At 46.5% G+C, this 23005-nt stretch overlaps 1 protein-coding gene across 2 annotated transcripts in view; it reads right to left on the bottom strand.

Annotated features, from left to right (window-relative positions):
* Nucleotides 1-8716: 8716 nt before the first annotated feature.
* The window catches only part of LOC144115482 (polycystin-2-like), a 53009-nt gene continuing 38720 nt past the window's right edge, over nucleotides 8717-23005 (bottom strand). Inside the window, exons 14-16 of one of the 2 annotated variants that reach the window (XM_077649884.1) lie at nucleotides 19365-19512; nucleotides 18719-18823; nucleotides 8717-10551 (exon numbers count right to left, since the gene is read on the bottom strand). In XM_077649884.1, the coding sequence (XP_077506010.1) occupies nucleotides 10531-10551; nucleotides 18719-18823; nucleotides 19365-19512 (274 nt within the window). In that variant the 3' untranslated portion in view covers nucleotides 8717-10530. The remainder of the gene's footprint in view (nucleotides 10552-18718; nucleotides 18824-19364; nucleotides 19513-23005) is intronic. The other variant, XM_077649883.1, reaches the window with a different exon arrangement.

Below are 23005 nucleotides of genomic sequence, written 5' to 3'. Positions count from 1 at the left end.
GGTGTCTCACAACCATGAAACCTACAGCAACCAGAATTCCACCCCATTTGTTCAACAAATATAGATACAGCTGAATCATTGCTAAGCCAAAGATCCTCACTGGTAAACAGTGTAGTCAGAACTTGATGCTGGCTCTCCTGGTTTTGGTGTAGACTGGCACAGCAGTCCAACCCATTAATCCCCTAATGTACCCATTTTGTTCCGAAAATGGCATCAAAATGGTAATTTTGTACCCCTGCTGCCATCTTTTGGTTAACATAAAAAAGGCTTTGGACACGCCCTACATGCCTTAAATCCATGACGGAAGGAAAGCTTAGCAGAGGCCCTCACTATCCGAGCTGCAGACAAAAAATGAGCGGGAAGTCATGTTTTCGCAACGGCCATGCCTTTGGCAGATGGCGCAGGCAATAGTAATGTTGGGCGCAACGGTGTCATCTGCTTCAATGTCTGCTGCGCATGCGAAAACATGATGAGATCATTGAGATGGCAGCCAACTAGGGGGGAAGGGGAGGTAGCGAGCCCGCACGTCCGGCTTAAAAAAATGTGACATAATGGCTCCTTCTTAATTCTTTCGTTCCTCCATGCTTAAATCGAAGGCCTTGAAGCCCCATGCGTCCTGCCTGGAACGGGCACCGGCACAGGAAGCGTACTACCTGCCGCTTGTTTAAAACCTAAGACCCAACAAATAGGTTGGCTTCGCGTATAGGTCACTTCCCCAATTTGGGATGGTTGTGCTCAACGATGGTCGATTTATTCGAGACGGTACTTAACGTACTAAAAAGTGCCTGTAACCTAACCCTGTAACCACAGCGCACCGCTTCAAGAAACAGCGCACGCCGGCATTGCACACAGTCAACCTGTCACGGGCACGGAGCTATACACTGCTAGGCCCTAGGTGGGAGATGCTCAAAAGCAAGCGACCCCGCTAGATGTTGCCTCTGCGTTGCCTTAACCACGGCTGCATAGCGACGAGCGCGCACACTGCTACCTCCAGTCCGGCCGTGCCTGGACAAATTAACAGCCGAGAGCCCGTTACTTTGAAACCTGTATCTATGGCTCCGTTGCAGCGAAGCAAGTCTTCTCTGCAGGCGTGCTAGGGCAGTCCGCAAACCGCACCACGGACTGGTTTCTGTGATAGGAGTACTCAGGCTGGGATGCTTCGCATGTCAAGCATCGGCAATTCAGCATTGCTCTGTAGAGCCGCTTCGCGGCTCCGAGGCGCCACCACTTCACCGATTTGCGGCAAAATCGGGATCGGGCATTCCCGCATAGCACCCCAGATCTTTGTGGTGCAGTCCGCCGCTTTGAATTACTCGATCAGATTTTCATGACAAATTACGAACCCCATAAATTCTTCGAATCACTCGGGATTTAGAATTATCGAGGTTTTACTGTATTTGCTATGGACTGTTTAGTCTTCTGAAAATTACCTAATAGCTATTATGACATACAAGAGGGCATGCGCACATCTGTTAAAACATTGGTCACAACCTTCATGCACCTACTGTTACTGCACCTAAACAGAAGAATGTGCCCCTTAACATTACATGCTACATTCAATTTAGCATCGTTTTTTGTGGCTTTTGAGAACACCCACACATATAAACTCACCAAAACATACTCATTCAGCACTGCAAGAGTTTGCATTAACAAATGCATTAAACTGAATGATTTGTTAGCCACACCCTCTTCTTTCATTGCATTGATGGGAAACTAAACAACATCCCCAAACCATATGACTTGTTTTTCAAAAATTTAGCAGAGTTCACCATAAGAGAGTACAGCGTAATTAGGAAACTCCAAACCCTACTCATACCCAAGTTGATGACATGGAAATTACAGAAAACAAACATATCCTCATAAAGAGCTTTATGCATTACCAAAGATGTGTAGCCTTAAATCATGTTGATGAAAAGAATGTCTTCCAATTGAGCATGGCTGCGAGGTTTGTGCTCTTGAATTTCTCTGGAGTTCTAAGATACAAAAATGGCAGAACAAAGCTTTTGGGCTAGCGCTAGTCGTATGGTGTTCTACAAATCATTGATGGTTGCAAGTCTACAGCAGACAAAAAAGAAAAAGTAAAGAAAACAATAGAAGGTTTGCAGTGAAGAGCCACTTTATTGTAAGTGATGTGCCATATTGACATATCTACATGTACAGCTGGTGTAAAATGTTTGCACATATGACTATCAAATCAGCTCTATGTACAGGGGATGCAAGTTTGAGCTATATTTTTGGGCGACAGCGTTTGTGCGTGGTTGACTAGCATTTTTCAGTGCATGTTGCTACAATATTACTTTGAAGCATTCTGCACTATTAAACAACTGCCATGAGGCTACAAGAGTCCCGCAATACAATGATCACAGCATCGTGAAAGTCCTTTGGTAATAAAAGAGTAACAATGCAAAATAAACATTTCATTCCATATCTACAACGACAACAGCAACAAATCTACAACTACAGGCAGCCACTGTAAAACATAACCATTATACAAAAAGGTACAACCAGCTAAGCGGAGAGAGACAGAAAGTTACTTAATGGCTGGCAACCTCTCTTCTGATATTTCATTCTGCTCGTTTACTGCAAGGGCAACAGTAGAAGACCCAGCTGTTTGCCTCAGTCAAGCATTTCATGTGCTCCATATATAATTTATCAAAAGTTGAGGACCTCGCATGAACATGTGGTTCAGCAAATTCACTGGCAGAACACACCAAGCCTCCCATTTTGACTTTAGGAGCATATCAAGGTCTAAACAAGTGAACTGTGAATTGTTAAGTTTAATGTCCCAAAGCAACACGGGCTATAAGGGACACCACAGTGGACGGCTCCAGATTAGATTAGACCACCTGAGGTTCTTTAACGAAGGACAGTGATAACCAAACACTCCCTATTCAGGCTTTTTCATTGCAGTAGGTTGAAATTCTGTCAATTTAGAAAAAGAAGCAAATTTTGGTTATAAAATTCTCCAAAACTCTGTAAAAATTCCCTTTTTTCCAAACTATACCCATTATATTCCCAGGAAAAAAAAAAAAGATTCACTGAATGGAACATCACTAACGTGCGCTGATACCGCATGAGTATTTTGCAGCACAGGCTTCATTTAGTTACACTGATGCAACTAGAACTACACTTTTCACTTCGACTGCTTTGTTGCCAGCAGCACTACCACAGCATATCTCTCGTATTACTCGTTGGCTGTGAACAAACAGCAAGATTAATAATTCAAAACCCCATACAGCTGACCACACCTTCCTGGTACAGCACATAATGAATTCTTTAACATAAAAGCCGACTGCTGACACCCATTCCTGTTTATGCTTCTTGTCTATTTCAGCCAATTTTTGCTGCCTGATAGCATGCTGTTCAATTTAAAGGCATATAATATCATGAAAAGCATATAGGTGTGGACAGCAGTAAGGGCAGTGTGATTCCACTGCTTAAACTGCACTCCAACCTGTCCTAGCAATAATTACGAACCATGGTGTCTATAAGCGAGACCATGTTGGTTGTACTGTCACCCTATGAACACCCCCCCCCCTACCCTTGATATTTCCCCTAAGCAATGTACAACTGAACCTAGAGTGTCTCAGTATGCTATGTTTATATCTGTCTACTTCTGTCCAAACCTATACCAAAGAAGCCTGTGAAAAATATGGTTACATTCCAATCAAATGACTTCATATACTTCCAGTATAACACGAAATACCTAAAATGGTCACTGGCACAGCCATCAAAGACCGCAATAAACATTCATGTGAGCAGTTGAGGCACCGTGATTACAAATTTTGGCTACCTCGTAATATGTACCAAATGATCTTATTTTCACATCTCATTAGAAAGACCATCCTTCTTATTATCATTGCAAACACCAGCAACTCTTTTTTTTTCAGCAGTCCTTTGAGAAACTTCCTGATAACATTCCAGGGTAATGTTGCTGAATAAACGTACATGCGCTGTTAAAGCACTTGTGCAGGCCACAAAACTGGTTCAACCAGACTCGCAGACTGCTAACATTAACCTTACTAAACATATCAGCCAAAAAGCAGCAAGTATGTCTTAGCACAGGCAAGCGTTCATGACGAATGGAATATATAACATAAACATTTACGAAACACGATCAGAGTGTTGCAGAAAGAACAGTCGCACTGCACTGCTTTTCATTGTCAGTTCCTTAAATCTATTATTCTGTCATTTCATGAAAAAAAAATATGTAACTACCGTGTAAATATCATATAAAATTATCATGCAGACAAACGATGTAAACCATGCAAATGATAATACCCGCCAAAATATAAATACACCGGCTTTTTGAGTTTTTGCTTCTGTCAGAATATGGCTATGGCCAGGACCAACATCACAAACTAAAAATTATGTTAACAAGGTCATACACAACTGCCTAAGTTCTCGAAAATGAAAGGCCACAATAGAATAACCACATTTTTAGATAGGCAGCTTCAAAAAGACAGTAAACCGTGAAAAAGTCATCCGAGCAAGAAAATGAACCGGTCAAAAAAAAAAAGGTCCTTTGGCAAAACTAAATTATTGTGAAATGCAATAGCCATTCGTACAGGCCTGCTTGGCTGCCATTCATGATTAGCAGCTTTACAGTCAAGTCTGGCAGCACGCCAGCACAGACAGCTTGTACAATCCAATAGCTGACGTGTGCGCACTGATAGACAGCTAGCCCAATCGTATGCACAGTTTGCCCAAGAGGATGCCTTTAGCCTTGAGTTCAAAATGCACCTCATGACCTCTGTGGAGAACATTCAGTCTAGAGGGAACACATACCATATACAGCAGCATTTCCAGAGACTGCTAACATAATATGTGCTGGCAGCTGGTGGTTGTGCCACTAACAATGTCACTTTGCCAACCAAACTAATGTGATGTGCAATGGCAAGCCATCCCTGTAAGTCACCATCACTGTACCCACTTCAGACCTGACATCCTGGTGGTTTGAGAATGTTTTGTACCCAATGATGTGGCAGCTAGCTTTTGACACATGCGCCTTCCTCACATTCACGCAGGTATGTTTACTGAAGGGGCCTGCATCGAGTAAAACGGCTCTATGTCGTGTGCCTGCAATGCACCTGCAAAAAGCAGAGAGAAAAACAAGTAGAGCTGCTCCATGCAAATGGCTTGAACTACCAAGGCTGCCATAAGGTCACAAAATGAGGGAGAATGCCACAGGGAGACAGACGTTTGCACAGGTAGATCTAGGGAGGGGACAAGGCATCCAATATAGGCCAGAGAGATGCATAATTTTCATTTCATCTCACCTACTGGTCAGCATCACTTAGCACAAGAAAACTGCTAAAGCATAGCACCATGGTGCTATTCAGTGAAAAGTCATATCCGAATTTGACCATGGAAAGTAAAGTGCATGGAAAACTCACATGAAGTGAACACCTCTCACACTTAGGCCAAATAAATGCCAAATGAAAGAAAATTCAAGGAAACTACCATGAAACCAATTCATCAATACTTCACTTCTTTAGTGCAGTCAAACAACTAGGCGTCTCAAAATTATTGCAACATCATTTGATGTGAAAAGCTGTTTTCCAGCCAAGAAATTAAGAACTGAGTGACAAGTTTGTACTACTTCACAACAATGACCGAATTCATGGCACTGAGCATGTCTTGAATTAGCATGCCAAAGCGGGGCCAGCCACATGCAGCAAGTCTCGGTCTTGTTATTTCCATCCTTTTTATGCTTTGCATTGTAATAATCATACACACCTATTAAAAATAAGGCCCCTTGAAAGCCGTGCTGGCCTTTCTTAATCCTTCTCTATGTGTTATTTCTTACGAGCAACACACGAGGAGGGGCACATCAAATTCCTTGATGCAAAATTATCATAGCTTGTAGTGCAGAAAAGTGTATGCTGAGCCCTTGCCAGTACTCAACAGTTACAATGTATTCATTCTTACACCTTTACAATCATTAGTTGGGTCCCATCTGATACCAGAGTACAGCTCTCGTGGTCAAAGGTCGGGTAACAGCTGCCAAGCCTTTTTCCTTGCCTTTCTTACTGAAAACACAGTGCCATCTCTTGAGGACTTGTCCATTGCATGTCTTTTCCCAGCTTTGGTTTGAACTATACGTTTACAGAAAGGAGCACTGCACCACGTTGGCCAGTAACTCAGTGCTGCGGCCAATTGTGGCAACATCTTCAACACTTCTGTTTTACATGACTGTGTTTTGTATGACTGCTGCTGCAGGTGATGAAGGTTCGAGCCACGTTGGCCGCGACACCACCTTTAGCAGGAACTGAGCTCTTCCGACACTGGGGCTTCGTTCGCCCCTCGCCGTTCGCCTGCGAGCTTCTCCCAAGCGGACACCCCTAAAGAAAGCCGGACGCCAGGCCGGGGGACGCTTTTACCCATTTTTACCGGTGGGTGTCCGGCGGTGGGTTTCGAACCGACCACCTCCCGCAGCCGAGACGGGCGCCCAAACCACTAGGCCACGGCTTCTGTTTTACACTTCTGTTTTTTTTTCTGCAGAATAGCAGAAAAATATGAGGAGCAACTCATCCACAATTCAGGAGATTACCTTGAGCACTTCCATACAGAGTAAAACTGTCGACGAAAGACCAAGTAACATAGAAGAGTGACCCAAATAAATTTTTTAACTAAGCATTTCAACATGGCAGTGAGCTTCATCCTGACATCTGGAATTTTAAAAATAGTTCCTACAACGACCACAAAATGAGTTAAACACCCATGACCACAAAGAAGATTGGTTTTAAAGGGTTTAATGTCCCAAAGCAACCAAGCCTATGAGTAGGGGTTGGACATTCTGGTTTAAATTGGGAAAAAAAGATAATAGTACGCCGAATTAACTTTTTGAAATTCGGCTTTAACAAAAAAGGTCACTATTAAAAATAGTACTTTTGGCTTGCGAGGCATAGCTAGCTGGCTGCTGAATGCGAGTTACACTCACTTAAAGTTGAAAACGGACTAGGTAGGGAAGCCAGGGGCATGATGCGATGACGGTATTATAAGATAAACAGTGCAGTTGTGCGATTTGAGGCACTGTTCCATTAGCTTACACGCCTCTGCAGACCGGGAAGCATCACCTCCTCGCCGTCTTTCAGCTAAGCACTGTTTCTTCACTATCATCTCCTGCTTAGAGCAGATAGTCGGTTAATTACGTTAATCAAATGCATGTGAGACACTGACACGAAACCGCAAATGGGCATCACGAAAAAGTATGTTTTGGTTACCGCGATGATTGCACAACAGTTCCATTGCTGCCATCAACACAAAGACCACAGGATGCCCCGCCCTCCCACTCAATGCAGCGTGACAACTCAATGATAACATGCCAACGTAGTTCTTAGAAGTAAACTTCTGCTCCCGTTTTTATTTGCCGGCTATCTCTTGAGTTAATCTTTTAATGAGGGTAGGTATTTTTTCTTCAAGCATAGCTCCAAGTACTACCGTCTGCACATTAAGTACTGGTAAATAAACTGTTCAGGGTGACAAAAATAGAGAGATAGACTTCAAATGACTTGACCACACAGAATTGCTACATTAAGTCACCAAAAAAAGTCAATATTTCAATCGTCGAAAATAATATTCACAGAAAAAAAACGAATGCAGCATCTTGAAATAAAAACTGAAAAAAGTCCGCCGAATTTTCAAGAAATAAAAACCAAAAAGTCCAACCCCTAGCAATGACGGACGCCAGAGTGAAGGGCTCCGGATAATTTCGACCTCCTAGGGTTCTGAGAGGGCCACAGAAAGGGGTGTTTGAGCTTGGTTTTAAAATGCTTGCACTATGTAGAGTACAGGCCACCGAGCGTCCATGCCGCATACGAGACCTCAAAAGCGAGCGGGAAATTTACAATAATTTTTTTTAAATTCCGGCTTTTGCACCTCGCCGCGACGCGCGGTGCCGGGCTTCCGCGTGAAAACCTGGCAGACGACGTCACGTCTTGCAAATGACGTCAGCAGCCGGGGGTTATCATTGGTTCACAGCGCCAAATTCTTGCAAACGTCACGCGCTACCGCGGCCACTCCACGCGCACCGCAGCCAGCGGAGGTTGGGGAGGGGCAGAGTTAGTGCGGCCGGCGGAGGAGCGCCGCCGTTTTGGCGTGCGAGAGGAGAGGGAAAGGCGCGAAGACGCGGAAGTTCAAATTTTGTCTGCATATAACTCAGCTTCCACAAAACGCATTAAAATAATTCTTGCTGGAGAATAATTATGAACCATCGTCTTTTAACATCCCAGACATATCGCACCTTTATTGAGACCACCTTTCTGGATCCCTTTAAGTGTGCACTGACATCACACAGTACACGGGTCTCTAGAATTTCACCTCCATCGAAATTCAACTGCCGCAGCCAGGATCAAACCCGCGTTTTTCAAGCCAGCAGCAGAGCACCACAACCACAGAGTCACCGCGGCGTCTGACCACAAAGAAGAATAACAATGCCCTCTTCTTGCAAAATCTTCATGCAGTAAATGGCTTAATTTTGATAGCCACTGGCCCTATAAGTGGCCTGAACAGTCACACATGTAAAATTTGAACACAAAAGCAACATGCCTCCCTTCCAAATTCACTAAAAGTGTTCAGGAGTGCTCATGCTAGGATAACAAAGCTGTCACTAACATGCCTGAAATGGAGATCAAATGAAGAATCAATGGCTATCTGAATGGCTTTGTTCACATCATACTGCTGCAAAGCGTTTGTTTTTCTTAATTCTTTGTTCATCGCCAGTGGAATAGCCCTTATCACTTTCTTTGCTACGAAAGACGTAACCAGGGCACCCAGGAACAGCAATGGTAAAACGTGGCACTTTCTTCTAAGTTTGAAACTTGTGGTTGTTTTAAACACCATAGCTGGAAGGTTCACTGCCAACTTTAAACTGAGTGAAGCTGAGAACAGTGGGCATTCTGTCCTGCCAAGTGCATGTGCTGCTATCGCCACTGCTGAGCTGTTTTTTTTCTTTTAGGGGACACAATTTCACGCAAATATACATGTCATTTCTTCTTTTTTTTTCAGTGAAGTGTGCCTGCGTTCACCCTTGCCTGCCTGCTGTCGCCACTGTGTGACAATTCAGTGAAACTTTAACTGTTGCAATTGCTTTTCTACGAGTCTCCATATCTGTAAAACCAAAACAAGCAGTGCTGCGCGTACACTTGCTCAAGTCCATCTAGATACCAGTTGCATTCTGTCCCTTCTCCGCGCTTCCTTGCACAAATGCAGCATACCAGTGGAAAAGGCAGTTCATTGCAGCTGTTTATAACATACTATTATTGCTGAGGTCATCTAGCTTCAAGCATGCAGAGCCACCTGCTGAGAGCCACCTGCTGAGACAACAATTTAATTTACATTCTTAAAGGCCAACTTCAGTGAAAGCTGTGCTAATCTCATGAAATTTCCTGCCAGTGAAATATTCCCAAACTGCAACAAGTAATGCAGAGCAAAAAAGAAAGCCCCTCCCCCACCCCCAGAAAAAAATAAAGAAAAGCAATCTACAGCATTTTGCACTCTCGAAAAGCTATATGTCAGTCTAGCTTCACTTCATAGTGGGGTTCAATTTTCTTTACACAGACTTCCTCCGTAATCATGCCTTTAAATTTTGCTTACATCAGTACTGGATGCGATTGCATCTGTGAGGAAACATGGGGCAAAAGCTTAGCACGTGGTGAGATTGCCTAATCTTTCAGCCTCTTCCTGTGGCAAACCAGCATACATCCAAGAATGTACTCGGCTGACCACTGGCAACTCAAGCAATGGAATGGTGAACAATCATTCTGAGTTTGCAACTGTGGCATCTAAATGAGCATGTAAGCCTATGCACTACAGCCAACCGCCATGTTCTAGAACTGTCAATGGTGCTGGAAAAGTACTCTAGACTTATCTACTGCACTTGAAGCTGAAAGTCTTCATCACAAAGGGCACTTCAGCTGCCATGTGATGCACCTTCACTCATCCACCTAAATCACATGAGAGGTGCACTACAGTCAAGACTAATTCACAATGCAGGCTGAAACCACACTGCGGAGTGCCACCTGTGTAAGCCTCAGTTACGTGGGAGCCAAGGGGCTCCTTCAGCCCATGCACGCACACAGTGTGGCTGCACAAATAGGTGAGCCATGAGCAAAGCCAAATAAATTTCAGAAACTATACACACAGACAAAAGTCGAGTTGAACGATGCATCCCATTTGCAAGCTTTGTCAGTGTGCCAACACAGTTCACTTCATGTGCTCATCAAAACAGCGAACACGAGTCAAAACCAGCATTCTTTTTAGCCAACAAGATGATTAACAAATAAATACTAACAACAACGCTGCTGCCTCTTGAGGCTGTGCAGAGGCAATATAGCAGTGCATTGGAGTTATACAATTGCTGGCGGTGACAGAGGACAATGTTGTTGTTCCAGCACAACATACAAGAATCTGTCTCAACAAAGCCTGTAAGGTTGACGCTTCGTGCAAGTGCAAGCACATCACCCTGCGAAAGGCAGATCCCTCTTGCCATCTCTCACGGCTGCTCAGCCCGCAGTCAGCAGTGCAGCCTCAAGGTGTGTTGCTCCTCTCCTAAGAAAGTGCACAAACGGTTCAATCAACACATTACCCACTGGTAAACCAGGTTTTAAAAAGACATGAAATTTCAGCATTATGTTGCATAAACAAAAGGCCCACACCACAATTACCAAACAGCTGTTCCCAGTTAATCACAACAAAGAAGCATTTATTGCTGACTAACAGCAAATAACTTTTCGTGATGACATCCAAAACTGGATACAGTGGTCTGCATTTGTTAACACATGGACGCTATACAGTGTGGGCCATGTGGACTGCACTGCAAACAGTAAACATGCCTTAGATAAGAGCTTCTCTGCCAGACAACCTGACTGAGCGCATATAATGAAACACTCTCATGGCAATGTACTATCGCAATGGAAAGAAACACGAACAATGCGGCGCCTGCATGCTCCGCTGTTGGAATTATTTTTTTTCGCACTTTTGCTTGGGTGGCAAAAAAAGACTTAAGAGCTGTCCTAGAATGCATCAGGGACGACTCTAGCATCCTTTCGCTACTACCGAAGTAAAACCGTGATGAAAAGAAATGCAAACAGCGAGCTCCGCTCAGTTCGTGTTTCTTTCCATCGCCCCTGTACACTAGAATCCCACTATAATAAACTCAGATATGGTAAAGTGAAACTATGGTCCCATTTTGCCTTCTATAGACGACTGTACACTTTTTTTTCGTTTGTAGTAGATTTTTTTACAAGAAACGGCTATAGAAAAGAGAGCCTCGCCATTGCGACGTACCTCCTGCAGAATGATGACATCGCAACATGCGCGAAGTCTATGATCACGAGGCCGACATACGGAGGCAAACAGATACTGAAGACAATAAAACAGCACTATTTCAAGATGGCTTCACCACAAAGCTGAAGCGCGAGGAGAAGGCAACTTTTGAAAGGTCTTGGGGCTTTGAGGCAAAGCGCGCGGCACGCACAGAAAAAAAAAAAGTAAAGCTGGCATTGAACGCAGAAAGAAGGTGGTGCAGGACGGCGGCTAAGTATGTAGAAAGAAGGCGGCACAGGACACTGAAAAAGAGAAACTAGTAAAAGTGCAGTGAGGAGTAGGGAAGGGAAGAAAAAGGTGAACCTTCACAGCATAGCAGCGTGAAGCAGGTGGGAGCTGCGGCACTGCATGGGCAGTTTTGCTGTGCCTGATTGTCGCGCACGTTTCTTAACCACTGCCTCTTAAATGTCGCTGTGGATGCAGAAGATGATGCCGTGTTGACGCAAAGATTTGGTTTCTACATGGAATCAGACTGATGTTACCATATAAACACATGTAAGGGCCGCACCGATGTAAGGGCTGCACCCCGTTTTCCCAAAGGAAATATTTTAAAAAAAGAACCATATAAGGGCCACACCCAAACTTTCCAGGACCCACACAAGAATAGCCTTCGAAATGCATGGACACAAGAGCTTCCAGGTGCCACCCGTGGATGGCACCAGAAGCCGTGTGTCACCACCACCATCATTTTCCTCTGCCGTGAACTTCCGCTACTGTATTTCCACTATCCGTATCGGCATCGGTATCGCCAGGTCCGACTTTGTTGTGTTGTGGCTGTCAAACTAAGTTTTTAGATTAGGTCAGTTGAAAAACTCCGCGTCAGAGGCGGCCCTAACTCGTATCCTAGCCGAGCAGTGGCACTGGCGTTGCCTTGAGATTGGTGTGGACAGTGGCTGTCGCCCGCTACCACCGCACCAGCCGAGTTCAGTGCTTTGTTTGCTGTGTGTCTTTTTGGTGTCGATCGCTGGTGTGCGTTCAAAATAGTTATTTCACTCTCATTGTGTCTTTCTGTGTTGCTTTATAGGAATGTGACGTGACGATCACGTGTCGTTGTGCTGTAGCAAAGCTTGACGTGTTATCAACATGCCAACGTGCAGCGCACCGAGCTGCTGAAGTGGATATATATGCTTCCGAAGAAAACATTTGCAATATGCAGCATTTCTTCAAATTTTCCAATGACCCCGAAGTGCTCAGGGCGTGGGCAGCTGACATTCCGCAAAAGCCTTCAAGGTAACATCAAAGACGTACATTTGCGATGTACATTTTGAACCTGAGGACCCCATCACTTACTACGAGCACATTATTAACGGCAGCAGTGTTCGAATTCCATGAGGATGGTTAAGCAAGGCACGGTGCCACGAATTTTCCCAAATATTCCTGTGCACCTCTCAAAGCCCAAGGCATCGAACTCTGGAAGGAAACTTCTGAAACGGATACAGTGAATCACGATCGATGTTCGCCTGTCTGAGTGTGATGACAGTGTGTGCTGCGTAAACAGCGAAAATGTCATTCCCGATGAAACTGGGACCTCTTTCGAACCAGAATTGTGGTAAAATGAACCAATTTGGATTTCTGCGTTCTAAGGGAGCTCAAAGTTTGAGTCCTGGAATGTGGAGCTGGTGACCGAAGAAGTTATTTTCTTCAAAATTGCTGTAAGCAGCGGTATCATTGTGATTGAGAGGGCAGTGGTTGTGAAGAAAGACTTCACTGTTGCTGTCAGCTCAAGGGGAAAGCTTGTTCCTTCATGTGTATATACACCTAAGTGGTTCGGGAAACCAGCTACAGCTCTCAAGCTTGAAAAAGTGTCATCCTTTCAAAACTATGCTGACAACATAAATGTGTGCACGGATTGTCCTTGTAGTTTATTTCCGTCAATTGCGGCTGTAACAACTGTTCTCAAGAGCCACAACTTGTGGAGGAGTACAAAGTGCTTTGGGCTCTCTCAGCAAAGCTTGTGCCCACCATGCAAAAGCACAAGGAAGAATCTCCGTGAGCCAGAGAAGCGAAACCGCGAAAAGAAAGGAAAGGACTGGACCAAACCTGAACAAAGGTTTCGTTCAAAAGCAAGATACTTAAGGAAGAAAGTTATTAGAGCCACAATTTTCCGACAAAAAGAGAAGAAAGAAATTTGTGCAATGAAGATGCACCTTAATAAAGTTTCAAGCAGTGAAATTGAGCTTGAGCTTATTTCTCTTCCACCATTACAAGCCTCTTCCGAGCTGTTCAGAACATTTTAATTCTAAGCCAGGAGGTCTACGTACATGCGGCATCCTTCAAGTAAATGCGCCGGTAAAGTTAGACATATCCGAGTAGTGAGGCGAGTTTACCGAATGGAAGCAAGGTCTCATTGCAGAGCCTAATCGCATAAAAAGGGCAGTCGCAACTCTGAAAGATGATTAAGGGTACATTTTTCACGTAGTAGTCGGTCGTTTTGTAAATAAGTTCTTGTGCTCAATTTATGAGCTGGCTTACATGCACACAGAATGACCATCGGCACGTATGCTTGAAAAGCGCAGCCGTGTGTCGAAATGTACCCGACCGATGTATGGACTAGCAATATAGGAAACGACAACGCAAAACCGTCTCAAACGTGGTTCGCGTTTAAGAGGGCAGCGCCGGAGTGAGAGTGTAGGAAGCATCAGCGCGAAGCAGCCGCCGTGCTTGGATGGATTTTGTCCGCATAGAATTCCGTGTGAACCGACATTTTAACCCGGAGTAGACCGGGATTTCAAACAGTTTAGATGGGATTGAAGACGACTTCTTGTGGGGTGAACATTTACCAGAACATAGCACCAGCTCGGAGTCTGAAGACTCGGTGAGTGATGATGACTGCACGGTAAATAAATGCCGCGCAATCCAGATTGGTGTGTTTTTACATGAAAACATTTTTTTTCTTTCAAAAATTGCGTGTGTGGGCCACACTCAGAGATTTGGCCCCCGAATCTGGAAAAAATGTGCGGGCCTTACACGCGTTTATACAGCATATTCGTAGCCATGCTGTGCTCATGCAAAGGCGCTGCTTCCACAAGACATAAACGAAATAAAAAATGTGATAACATAAAATGTGATAACTGTAAATAATCATTACATAAAGGGTCAATAAGAGCAGGATGGAAATTTCTGAATGTTCCTTGTACAGTCGAGCTCGCTTATAACGAACATGAGCATCACGCGGCGACCGTTTGTTTTATCCCCAAGTTTGTAGTAAGTGGACCACAGCTTTGTCAAAAGACAGAATGTTTGTCAAAAGACAGAATTTTTGCTTTCGGAAAAAGTCCGTGATGGACGTCTGTTTTTGCAGCGCAGATCCGATGAGGGAGGTTTCCAGTTTATTTAAAGCAGGAGCGTGCTCTTCGCCGAGGCCCTTGGCATAGACAAGTTGCCTGAGGCTCTCTATGTGGCCCATCGCTACAGGCGCGCTTATGGGTGCTGGCTCAGAAGTTTCATCCTCATCTGATTCCTTCACGTCACTCTCGTCCCGCAATTCAGAAACGATACCCTCGTCCGTGCACGATTCCGCGGTGTCAGTGCCGTCATGTTGACAGAAATAAAATCATTCCAACTAATGTCATGCCCTTTCATGTCGGCCTCGACGACGCGCTGCCACAAATCGCCGCCGGGCATCTTCCGAAGCATTAGGCTCGGCATCAGACACTGTGTCAATGAAGCCAGCCTTGCGGAAGCAGTTACGCTCGCCGGTGGCCGTCACCTCCGCCCAGGCCACTTTCATCATCTCTACCGCTGGATACAATGGAAATGGGCATGGTGCTCCCGTCCGCCATCCTGAATTACAACCAGGGCCCGAGATTTGAACGAAGCCAACGAAATGTCCGCACCGCAGCAAGAGTGACAAAAGCACGCGATGGGGTAGACGTGCAACGCACACAGGCGGCAATCAAGCCAGTCAAGCTAAAGATACAGACACACAGCGCCAGCGGAGAGACTAATGAGGGGCGTCCGTGAGCGTCTGTGCAGCCACCTCTTGGCTACTACGGAAGGCCTGCTTCACGGAGCGTGGCCTCCACGAATCGGCACAGGCGGTGGCGCGGTTTACCGCGGAGGCCACGCGCGGATTTGCAAGAGAATGAGGGGAAGGAAGCGGAGATGCAAGGAAGGGCGGGAAGGCAATCGGCGTACAAAGGGGTCGGAGGCAGGTTGTCTCGCATCGCGGCGCCGGGTTTACGCCATCCGTTTGCTGTAACCGATCAGCAGGGCTTAATGACATTCACTATATGTGTGATTTTGTGCCATTGAAACAATGTATATTTTGACGGTCGTGCTGGTCTCGTTCGTTATAAGCGAAAGTTTGTCCTAAGTGGGGCCGTTATATGTGGGCTCGACTGTATAAACTAACGCTTTGAGTTTAGTAAGTAGCCAGAGAGCATTCTCAGAGCCATGCCAACACCGACAACTGATATAGTACAGATTCTTGCTTGTCCAAGTTACTTTACTATAGAGGGCTTCTACTGTACCAACTTGCCTTCATTACATTGGCACAAGTGCTGCTCAAATGTGTGGGGACCTGCCCTGCAGCCCCCTGAGTTTGCTTTCCCGCGAGGCACCGTGCAGCGGCGGTCTCGCCTCGAGGCTGAGCGGATTCCCTTGTCAGTTACATTAACTGGCAAGAGAGGGCGCCAGCGTCGCTGCGCGGGAGACTGCTGAAGCCTGCCCGCGGGAGATGGGGTCTCTTGGGCCGGGATAATCACCCTGATCGGACGCGTCGCTCGGGTCTCCGCTCTTCGCCGACGGGGCGAAGAAGCGACGGGGAGACAGGCTCCCGTACTCGTCCCGTCCGGCCTGCGGAGTTTATATCCCTTGCCCTAGCGCGGGCGAACATTCGCTCGGAACCTTGCTGGTGAGTCGGACGTCCTTGATTCATTAGCGTACCTTGTTGCTAGCTGGCGTTATTGTTTCTGTAGCAATAAATGCCTGTTTGTGTCAGCCAATGTGTCGTTCCTTTGTTCCCCCAGAGCAAGGCCCGCCGTGGTCGGCGAGCGCTCGGTAGCGTACGCGATCACGGGGTGGGGTCCGGGCGGCTTTGAACCGTGTCAGCCGCGATTGAGTGGGGAGAAAGTACTTATCTCCCCAATGTCACCCCCAACATCTGGCAGCCCAACGTGGGGCCTGCTCTTGGAACATTGGACGACTGTCGGTTCGGTTCGAGGAACGCTCTTTGTCCGGACTTGACAAGTGCTAGGCCTAGAGTGAATTTTGATCGCTAGGACCTGCGGCATGCTTTCTTGAGTGCGAGGTGTATTGCGCTGCAGCATGTTTGAACTTTTCGACATGCTCAGCACATTTTTTTTCCCTGGAGTTTCTTCGTGAGAATGACTTGGTCCGCATCGAGGGAGTTCGAGGCCTAGCGCCCGCGGAGTCGCCGAGCCCGAAGCGAGTGAGTACGGAAGCCGCGTGGGTGGTCCGAGTTTCTGTATATATTTTCTCTACTATCTCTTTTTCGACTCTGGGAGTCGCGGCTCCGGGAGCCGGGTGGCCTGGGGCCACGGGTGCCGCTACGAGCTCGCTGGTATTGCAGCTCGGCACCGGGCGCTCCGACACCGTCCGATACGGTGGGCGCCGACCGCTCAGAAGCTGCTTTGTGCAGTGAGCGGGGTAGGACCACCCCACAAAGCTGATGTCTCCTCGCGGCTGCGCGCACAAAACCCGTTTCGGGTCTTTGTTGTGGTCACGGTCGTTGTCGGAGTGGTCGTTAGGCCTGAGGCTTTTCGGAGCTGCCTGCACCACATTAAAAGAGACATGACCACCGGACCGTGACGTTGAGAGGGGGCGCACTTTGCTGCCCGTCCGTTTTTTTTGCAACCTCGCACGAACTGAGCAGTCTCGTTCAACTCAAGAAAGGGCTTGTTCACTCGAACTTTGTGTTTGCACAGCCGCCGACGCGTTTTGCTAGCGAGTTAGGCATTGTGCCACGAGGCCCTTGCGGATGCCGTTTCCCCTCCCGTGACCTACGTTAAAGGCACGCCGAGAGCGTTTCGACAATTTTGCAGATCCGGTGGAGCCACCCAGGCTTGCTGACCGGTGCACATCGTCTCGCTGCCACCTGCTGCGACGGAGCGGCCTGTATCCTGTTCGCCGCATCCATCCGGGGCAGCTGTGGCGAGACCAGTCAGCAGTCACCTCCGGCTGCTGCTGCCCTGGCGACTACTGCAGGATCCTGGCCTGCAGTTTTCCCACCGGCCTTCGATTCGCGGGCCTGCGGACACGGTAGTCCGCGGGCCATACGAGTCGTCCCAGCGGAGACCTTCACGCCGCCTTCGGAATACCGCGGAAGTCTGCGTGGACGCTGTCGGCGTGACCTCCGCTGCAAGACGTGCCTCAAAGACATGAAGACCAGGAGACTCCTCCATAGCATGTACTTTCAGGCGCGTGGGTCTATTTAAGGTTGGGGGGATGTGGGGACCTGCCCTGCAGCCCCCTGAGTTTGCTTTCCCGCGAGGCACCGTGCAGCGGCGGTCTCGCCTCGAGGCTGAGCGGATTCCCTTGTCAGTTACATTAACTGGCAAGAGAGGGCGCCAGCGTCGCTGCGCGGGAGACTGCTGAAGCCTGCCCGCGGGAGATGGGGTCTCTTGGGCCGGGATAATCACCCTGATCGGACGCGTCGCTCGGGTCTCCGCTCTTCGCCGACGGGGCGAAGAAGCGACGGGGAGACAGGCTCCCGTACTCGTCCCGTCCGGCCTGCGGAGTTTATATCCCTTGCCCTAGCGCGGGCGAACATTCGCTCGGAACCTTGCTGGTGAGTCGGACGTCCTTGATTCATTAGCGTACCTTGTTGCTAGCTGGCGTTATTGTTTCTGTAGCAATAAATGCCTGTTTGTGTCAGCCAATGTGTCGTTCCTTTGTTCCCCCAGAGCAAGGCCCGCCGTGGTCGGCGAGCGCTCGGTAGCGTACGCGATCACGGGGTGGGGTCCGGGCGGCTTTGAACCGTGTCAGCCGCGATTGAGTGGGGAGAAAGTACTTATCTCCCCAATGTCACCCCCACAAATGTTAGGCTTCAGACACATCTCCATCTCAACCAGCTAACCTATGTGGCACTTTCAGGTTGTTCCAGGTACAGTGCTTTATGTTCACTGCTTACACTGTGTGCCACTGTTTGACATCATGTGCACTTACTAGCCTGCACGATTCTTAAAACTTGTAGCATGCTAGTGGAACTGCACCGTAATCAAATCAGCAAATACTATGTGAGCCAAACAAATAGATTTCGTCAGGTTTAAAACACAGTTTAAAAGTGTCGCAGGAAAGGAATGTGTTTGCAGACACACTACGTTAACATATAGAAGACAATCAAATCCAGGATTACCAGAAAGAACAGAAAGAAGAAAAAAAAAAACAGTTGTCTGACATCACTTCACATCCACAAGGCAATGCTCACCCTTCGCGGGGTGTGCAGTGAGGCGTCAGAGTCCCAATGCTGGAGCTCTTCACGGACCAGTTTCTCCATCTGCTGACGCTTTCCCTTCTCATCCAAGCCTTCATTCTGCATTGCCAAGCAATGAAACCACAGCCCCTAGTTAGTAATATGATAACATGGCACCACTGCAACACCATGAAGGCACGATTTAGTCCATAGAGTAGGCAACACTTCCAATAGCAGCAAGCATAAAAGCTTAAAAAAGACACAGAATGCAGATTATAATGGCCACAGTCTAATCTCTGAGCATGCTTGAAATAGTGCTGCATTACTTTAAAACAATGCTCATAATGATAAAACTTGAGTTCAACCTACTAGAAAACAAATGCAGATTAACCACTGTCACAAAAGTGAAGGAATTCAGGCACACTACCACTTATCACGTCAAGACCACGTGTTGGCCAGCTGGTATGTGCAAATGCCTCAGTAAATTCTTGTCAAATGTGCCCGTGGCAAAAACCTCTACTTAAAATTTGTCCTTTTCAGGCTCCAGCAAAAGAATAAAGTTTTCAACGCTTGAGGTTCCTTAAGACAAATATGCTCCCATTCATCACAAATCTGCATAGACATGTAAGTCTGTATAGGCTCAAGGACTTCTCCGACTCACCTCTGAAATGGTGTCAAGTATCTTGCTCATGTTGTCCCGCCGACTGGCTTTTGCTTTCTCCATAGCTTCCATTTTGACCAGCACTGCATCAATCTTGGACACAATGCTGCCAATGGAATGCTCCATACGGTCCACACGCCGGGTCAGACTGCACAGAATGCAAACAAGCATCAACCTATGTGGGAACTGAGCACACATGCAGAAACATAGCCACTGAGTCAGTAGCGTGCACATAACCTAACAAGTAGTACCACTTTAAAGTGCAAACCAGGTGCAAACCTTCAACTGGGAATTTAACTGGCTTCAAAAGGGGTCAAATGGAATCTGCTGTTTACAACTAAAATCTGCAGGTACCTGCTACTGGAAATCCACAGGTACTACCCAGGCGAATGTCTTCAAATGGTAATCCAACTGGTTTCAACTAAACTACGGCTACTGGAAAGCAGCTGGTCCTATGCTGAGAACCAAGTGGTACTTACACCCAACTGTGTTGGCAGCAGATGCAAGCAGTACTTTCTGATGGAGAAAAACTAGAGGTACAATGATTTCATCTAGGACCACCTGCATGCTAACTGGACATTAAAACCCTTAAAGAATGAATGGGTATTGTACAGTTTCAGCCGAAACAATTAGTTAGAGTGAAATTGCACAGTTTGTATTTCCAGCTGGGGCCAGTCAAGAGTCTTCCGGGCGCCATGCGATCCCAGAAAGTGGGCGCCTGAAGCAATATTTCCACCTGAAACTGTTTCTGCTTTTACTAAGACCAGTTGGACTCCTACTTGGACCCATTGTGACACCAGCTCAGCTGGGACCATTGTTGTCATCACCACCGAAATCATCAGCCAGGTTGCATTCACTGCAGGACAAAGGCCTCCCCCACTAAGCTCCAATCATCCCTCTCCTCTGTAGCTGCAGCTACCCTATCCCAGCAAATTTCTAAAACCTTAGAATTCACTCTGTTACACTAACAGACTGCTGACTATGTACCTATTCTTCATTAAAAGTCCCATCCAAGTTCATTGCCACTCATAAGTTCTGCTGGGATGCTCTCTAATCTACAATGCAATCTTTTCATCAGCCTCTTAACCTTACCTCTATCATTTTATTTACTGCAGCTTGCTGTACTGTCCTCACCTGATTTTAAGCCTTTACATTAGTCTCACAGTTTTGGCCCAATAGGTGAATAGTACTGGCAAGATACAACTGTTAACCAATCTAATTAAAAGTCAACCACTGTAATAGGCACCCCTGGCTTAGTTAGATACTTTACAGTATAAATAGACTATACAGACATTTCAATAGGTTTATGGGGGTTTAACGTCCCAAAGTGGCTCAGGCTATGAGGGACGCCGTACTGAAGGACTCTGGAAATTTCGACCACCTAGGGTTCTTTACCATGCAGTGACATCACACAGTACGCGGGCCTCTAGAATTTCGCCTCCATCAAAATTCGACCCCTGCAGCCAAGATCGAACCCGTGTCTTTCGGGTCAGCAGCCGAGTGCCATAACTACTGAGCCAACACGGCGGCAGACATTTCAATATGTGATCTTTGCAGGTAAATATCTTGAACCACAGGTAACACTCATGGTTCTCAAGCCACTAATGAAACATTGCTAACAAAACATTTGAAGCATAAGCACCAATTTCTGGTTTCATTTTCAGCTCATAAAAGCACAAGTATAGACAACAGAGTAGAATCTTGCTTGTATATAATCTGAACTATGTCAGGTAGTAAGAAATATTCAAGTGGATGAGTTTGTGAATTATCAAAAATGAAATGGAAAAAAAAGCAAAGTAGAATAAGTATGCGTAGAACATCATTACATATGAACTGCACCATTATTTATGTGCCACACAATTACCCGAAAAAGTCATCGATGTGGGATTTTCCAATCTTGTAGTTTCAAGGCACCTAGTGTCTTTTCCATTACTAAGTCAACAGCACACAGCCCTTTGGAACCGCCATCATTGCACTCAACACAGCTGTGGTGCTCAACAAAATGTGTTTACTAAGTAAGTAACAGCAACTACTGCTACAAGGGAAGCCTGTGTGAGCTTTCAGCATTCGCATTAATCCCGGTCACCAGGATTTTGGTTAAGCGGGTGTCAAACATTCATACAATGTGTTCACAAATTTCCTTCACACATCATCATGCTGTCTGCATGAGGGTGTGTCAATCAGATGACTGCTTAAATGCCTAATTAGTGCATATCTAAGCACAGACGTAAAAATTTATTCTGTCAAGAGCAGCCTGGCTGTATAAATTAACCAGTATAATTTACAGTATTACAAATTTTGGACTGTAGAAAATCCAATAATTAGGTAAAATTAATTTGAGCTCATTTCGAATGACAGAAGTGTATATGTATACTGAAAGTGAACTAGACAACTGCAAGTTGAGAACTGCATGAAAAAAAAATTGGCATTCAATAATGCAGAAAGTAAATGACTACACCAGCATGCCACATACAAGACACATTACATGGGTCACAACAGCCAGAAAACTATTTTTGCAGCTGGAACTGGTTCTAGGACCAACCCTACTGGGATGTGTTCTGAATGGGACCAGGTTAACTAAACTCTTCTAACTTCGAATAATGCAGTGGACCACTCTGACAACAACCAACTGCTTTCTACTCAAGTACAGCTCTGAACATTTATAACGTAATGGCTTATAATGCAAGACTGCATTATAAGCGACTTTTTGTGACAACCGCTTCACTTCCCATAGAATTCAATGTATTGGCATACCGCTTAACGCGGCAACTGGAGGCCGCGTATAGTGCGGTTTCAGAAAAACCTGGCAGCCCGCGAACTGGCGCGGGCCCGTGGGTACAAGTGGGCGCGAGGAGCGTGCTTCCCAGATTGTGCAAGAAGGGGGCAACAGGCAGGGTGGGGGAGTGTAGTCAGCATGGTTCAAGGCAAGGCTGAAGGCGGGAGAGGAGATGGAAAAAAAAACAAGTCGCAAAGCAGGCATTTTTTCTCTCACTCTCCGATGCGCCTCCGTTGGGCACACTGATTGGGCGAAACTTGAAAGCACGTGATGGCACGGCCAGACTAGAGCATGCTGGAGCGGAGGCGAGCCCATGACATGACACTGCAAGCGCTGCTCGCACCACGCGTGCATGCGGAAGCCTCTTGTCACGCCTGAGCCTATGAGCACGATATGTGTCGTTGCATGTAGCGAAAAGTTGACAATGTAGGCAAGTCTACTAGCCTTGGCTGTCTTCAGTTCCGAAGGCGTCTGCGCCTCCAAAAGCCAGGAAACGGCAAACTCTCGAAACCAACCAGAGCATTGTGAGGGACGTCGAGAGCGGTTTGAAAAAGGCTACGGTGGCAAAAAGTATGGTGTCGCCGATACTACTGTGTCCACCATTTGAAAGAGCATAGACAAGTTGCAACAACAGCTGCAGGAAGACTCCACGTCGCTTGCAAGGAAGCGGATTCATGCGTGAAAATACGAGAATGTCGCCGCTTTGTTTGAACGGTTTCGCGAGGTCCGGACCCAGAGCGTTCCTGTGAGTGGCTCGATATTGCAAGACAAGGCCAGGTGCCTTGCAAACATTTTGGGGCATGATGGTTTCAACCCATTGAACGGTTGGATTCAGCGTTTCAAGGACTGGCACAAGATAAGCTCG

Source organism: Amblyomma americanum, chromosome 1 (genome assembly GCF_052857255.1).
Source record: "Amblyomma americanum isolate KBUSLIRL-KWMA chromosome 1, ASM5285725v1, whole genome shotgun sequence".
NCBI classification, from domain to species: domain Eukaryota; kingdom Metazoa; phylum Arthropoda; class Arachnida; order Ixodida; family Ixodidae; genus Amblyomma; species Amblyomma americanum.
This window is presented reverse-complemented; position numbering and strand designations above follow the sequence as displayed.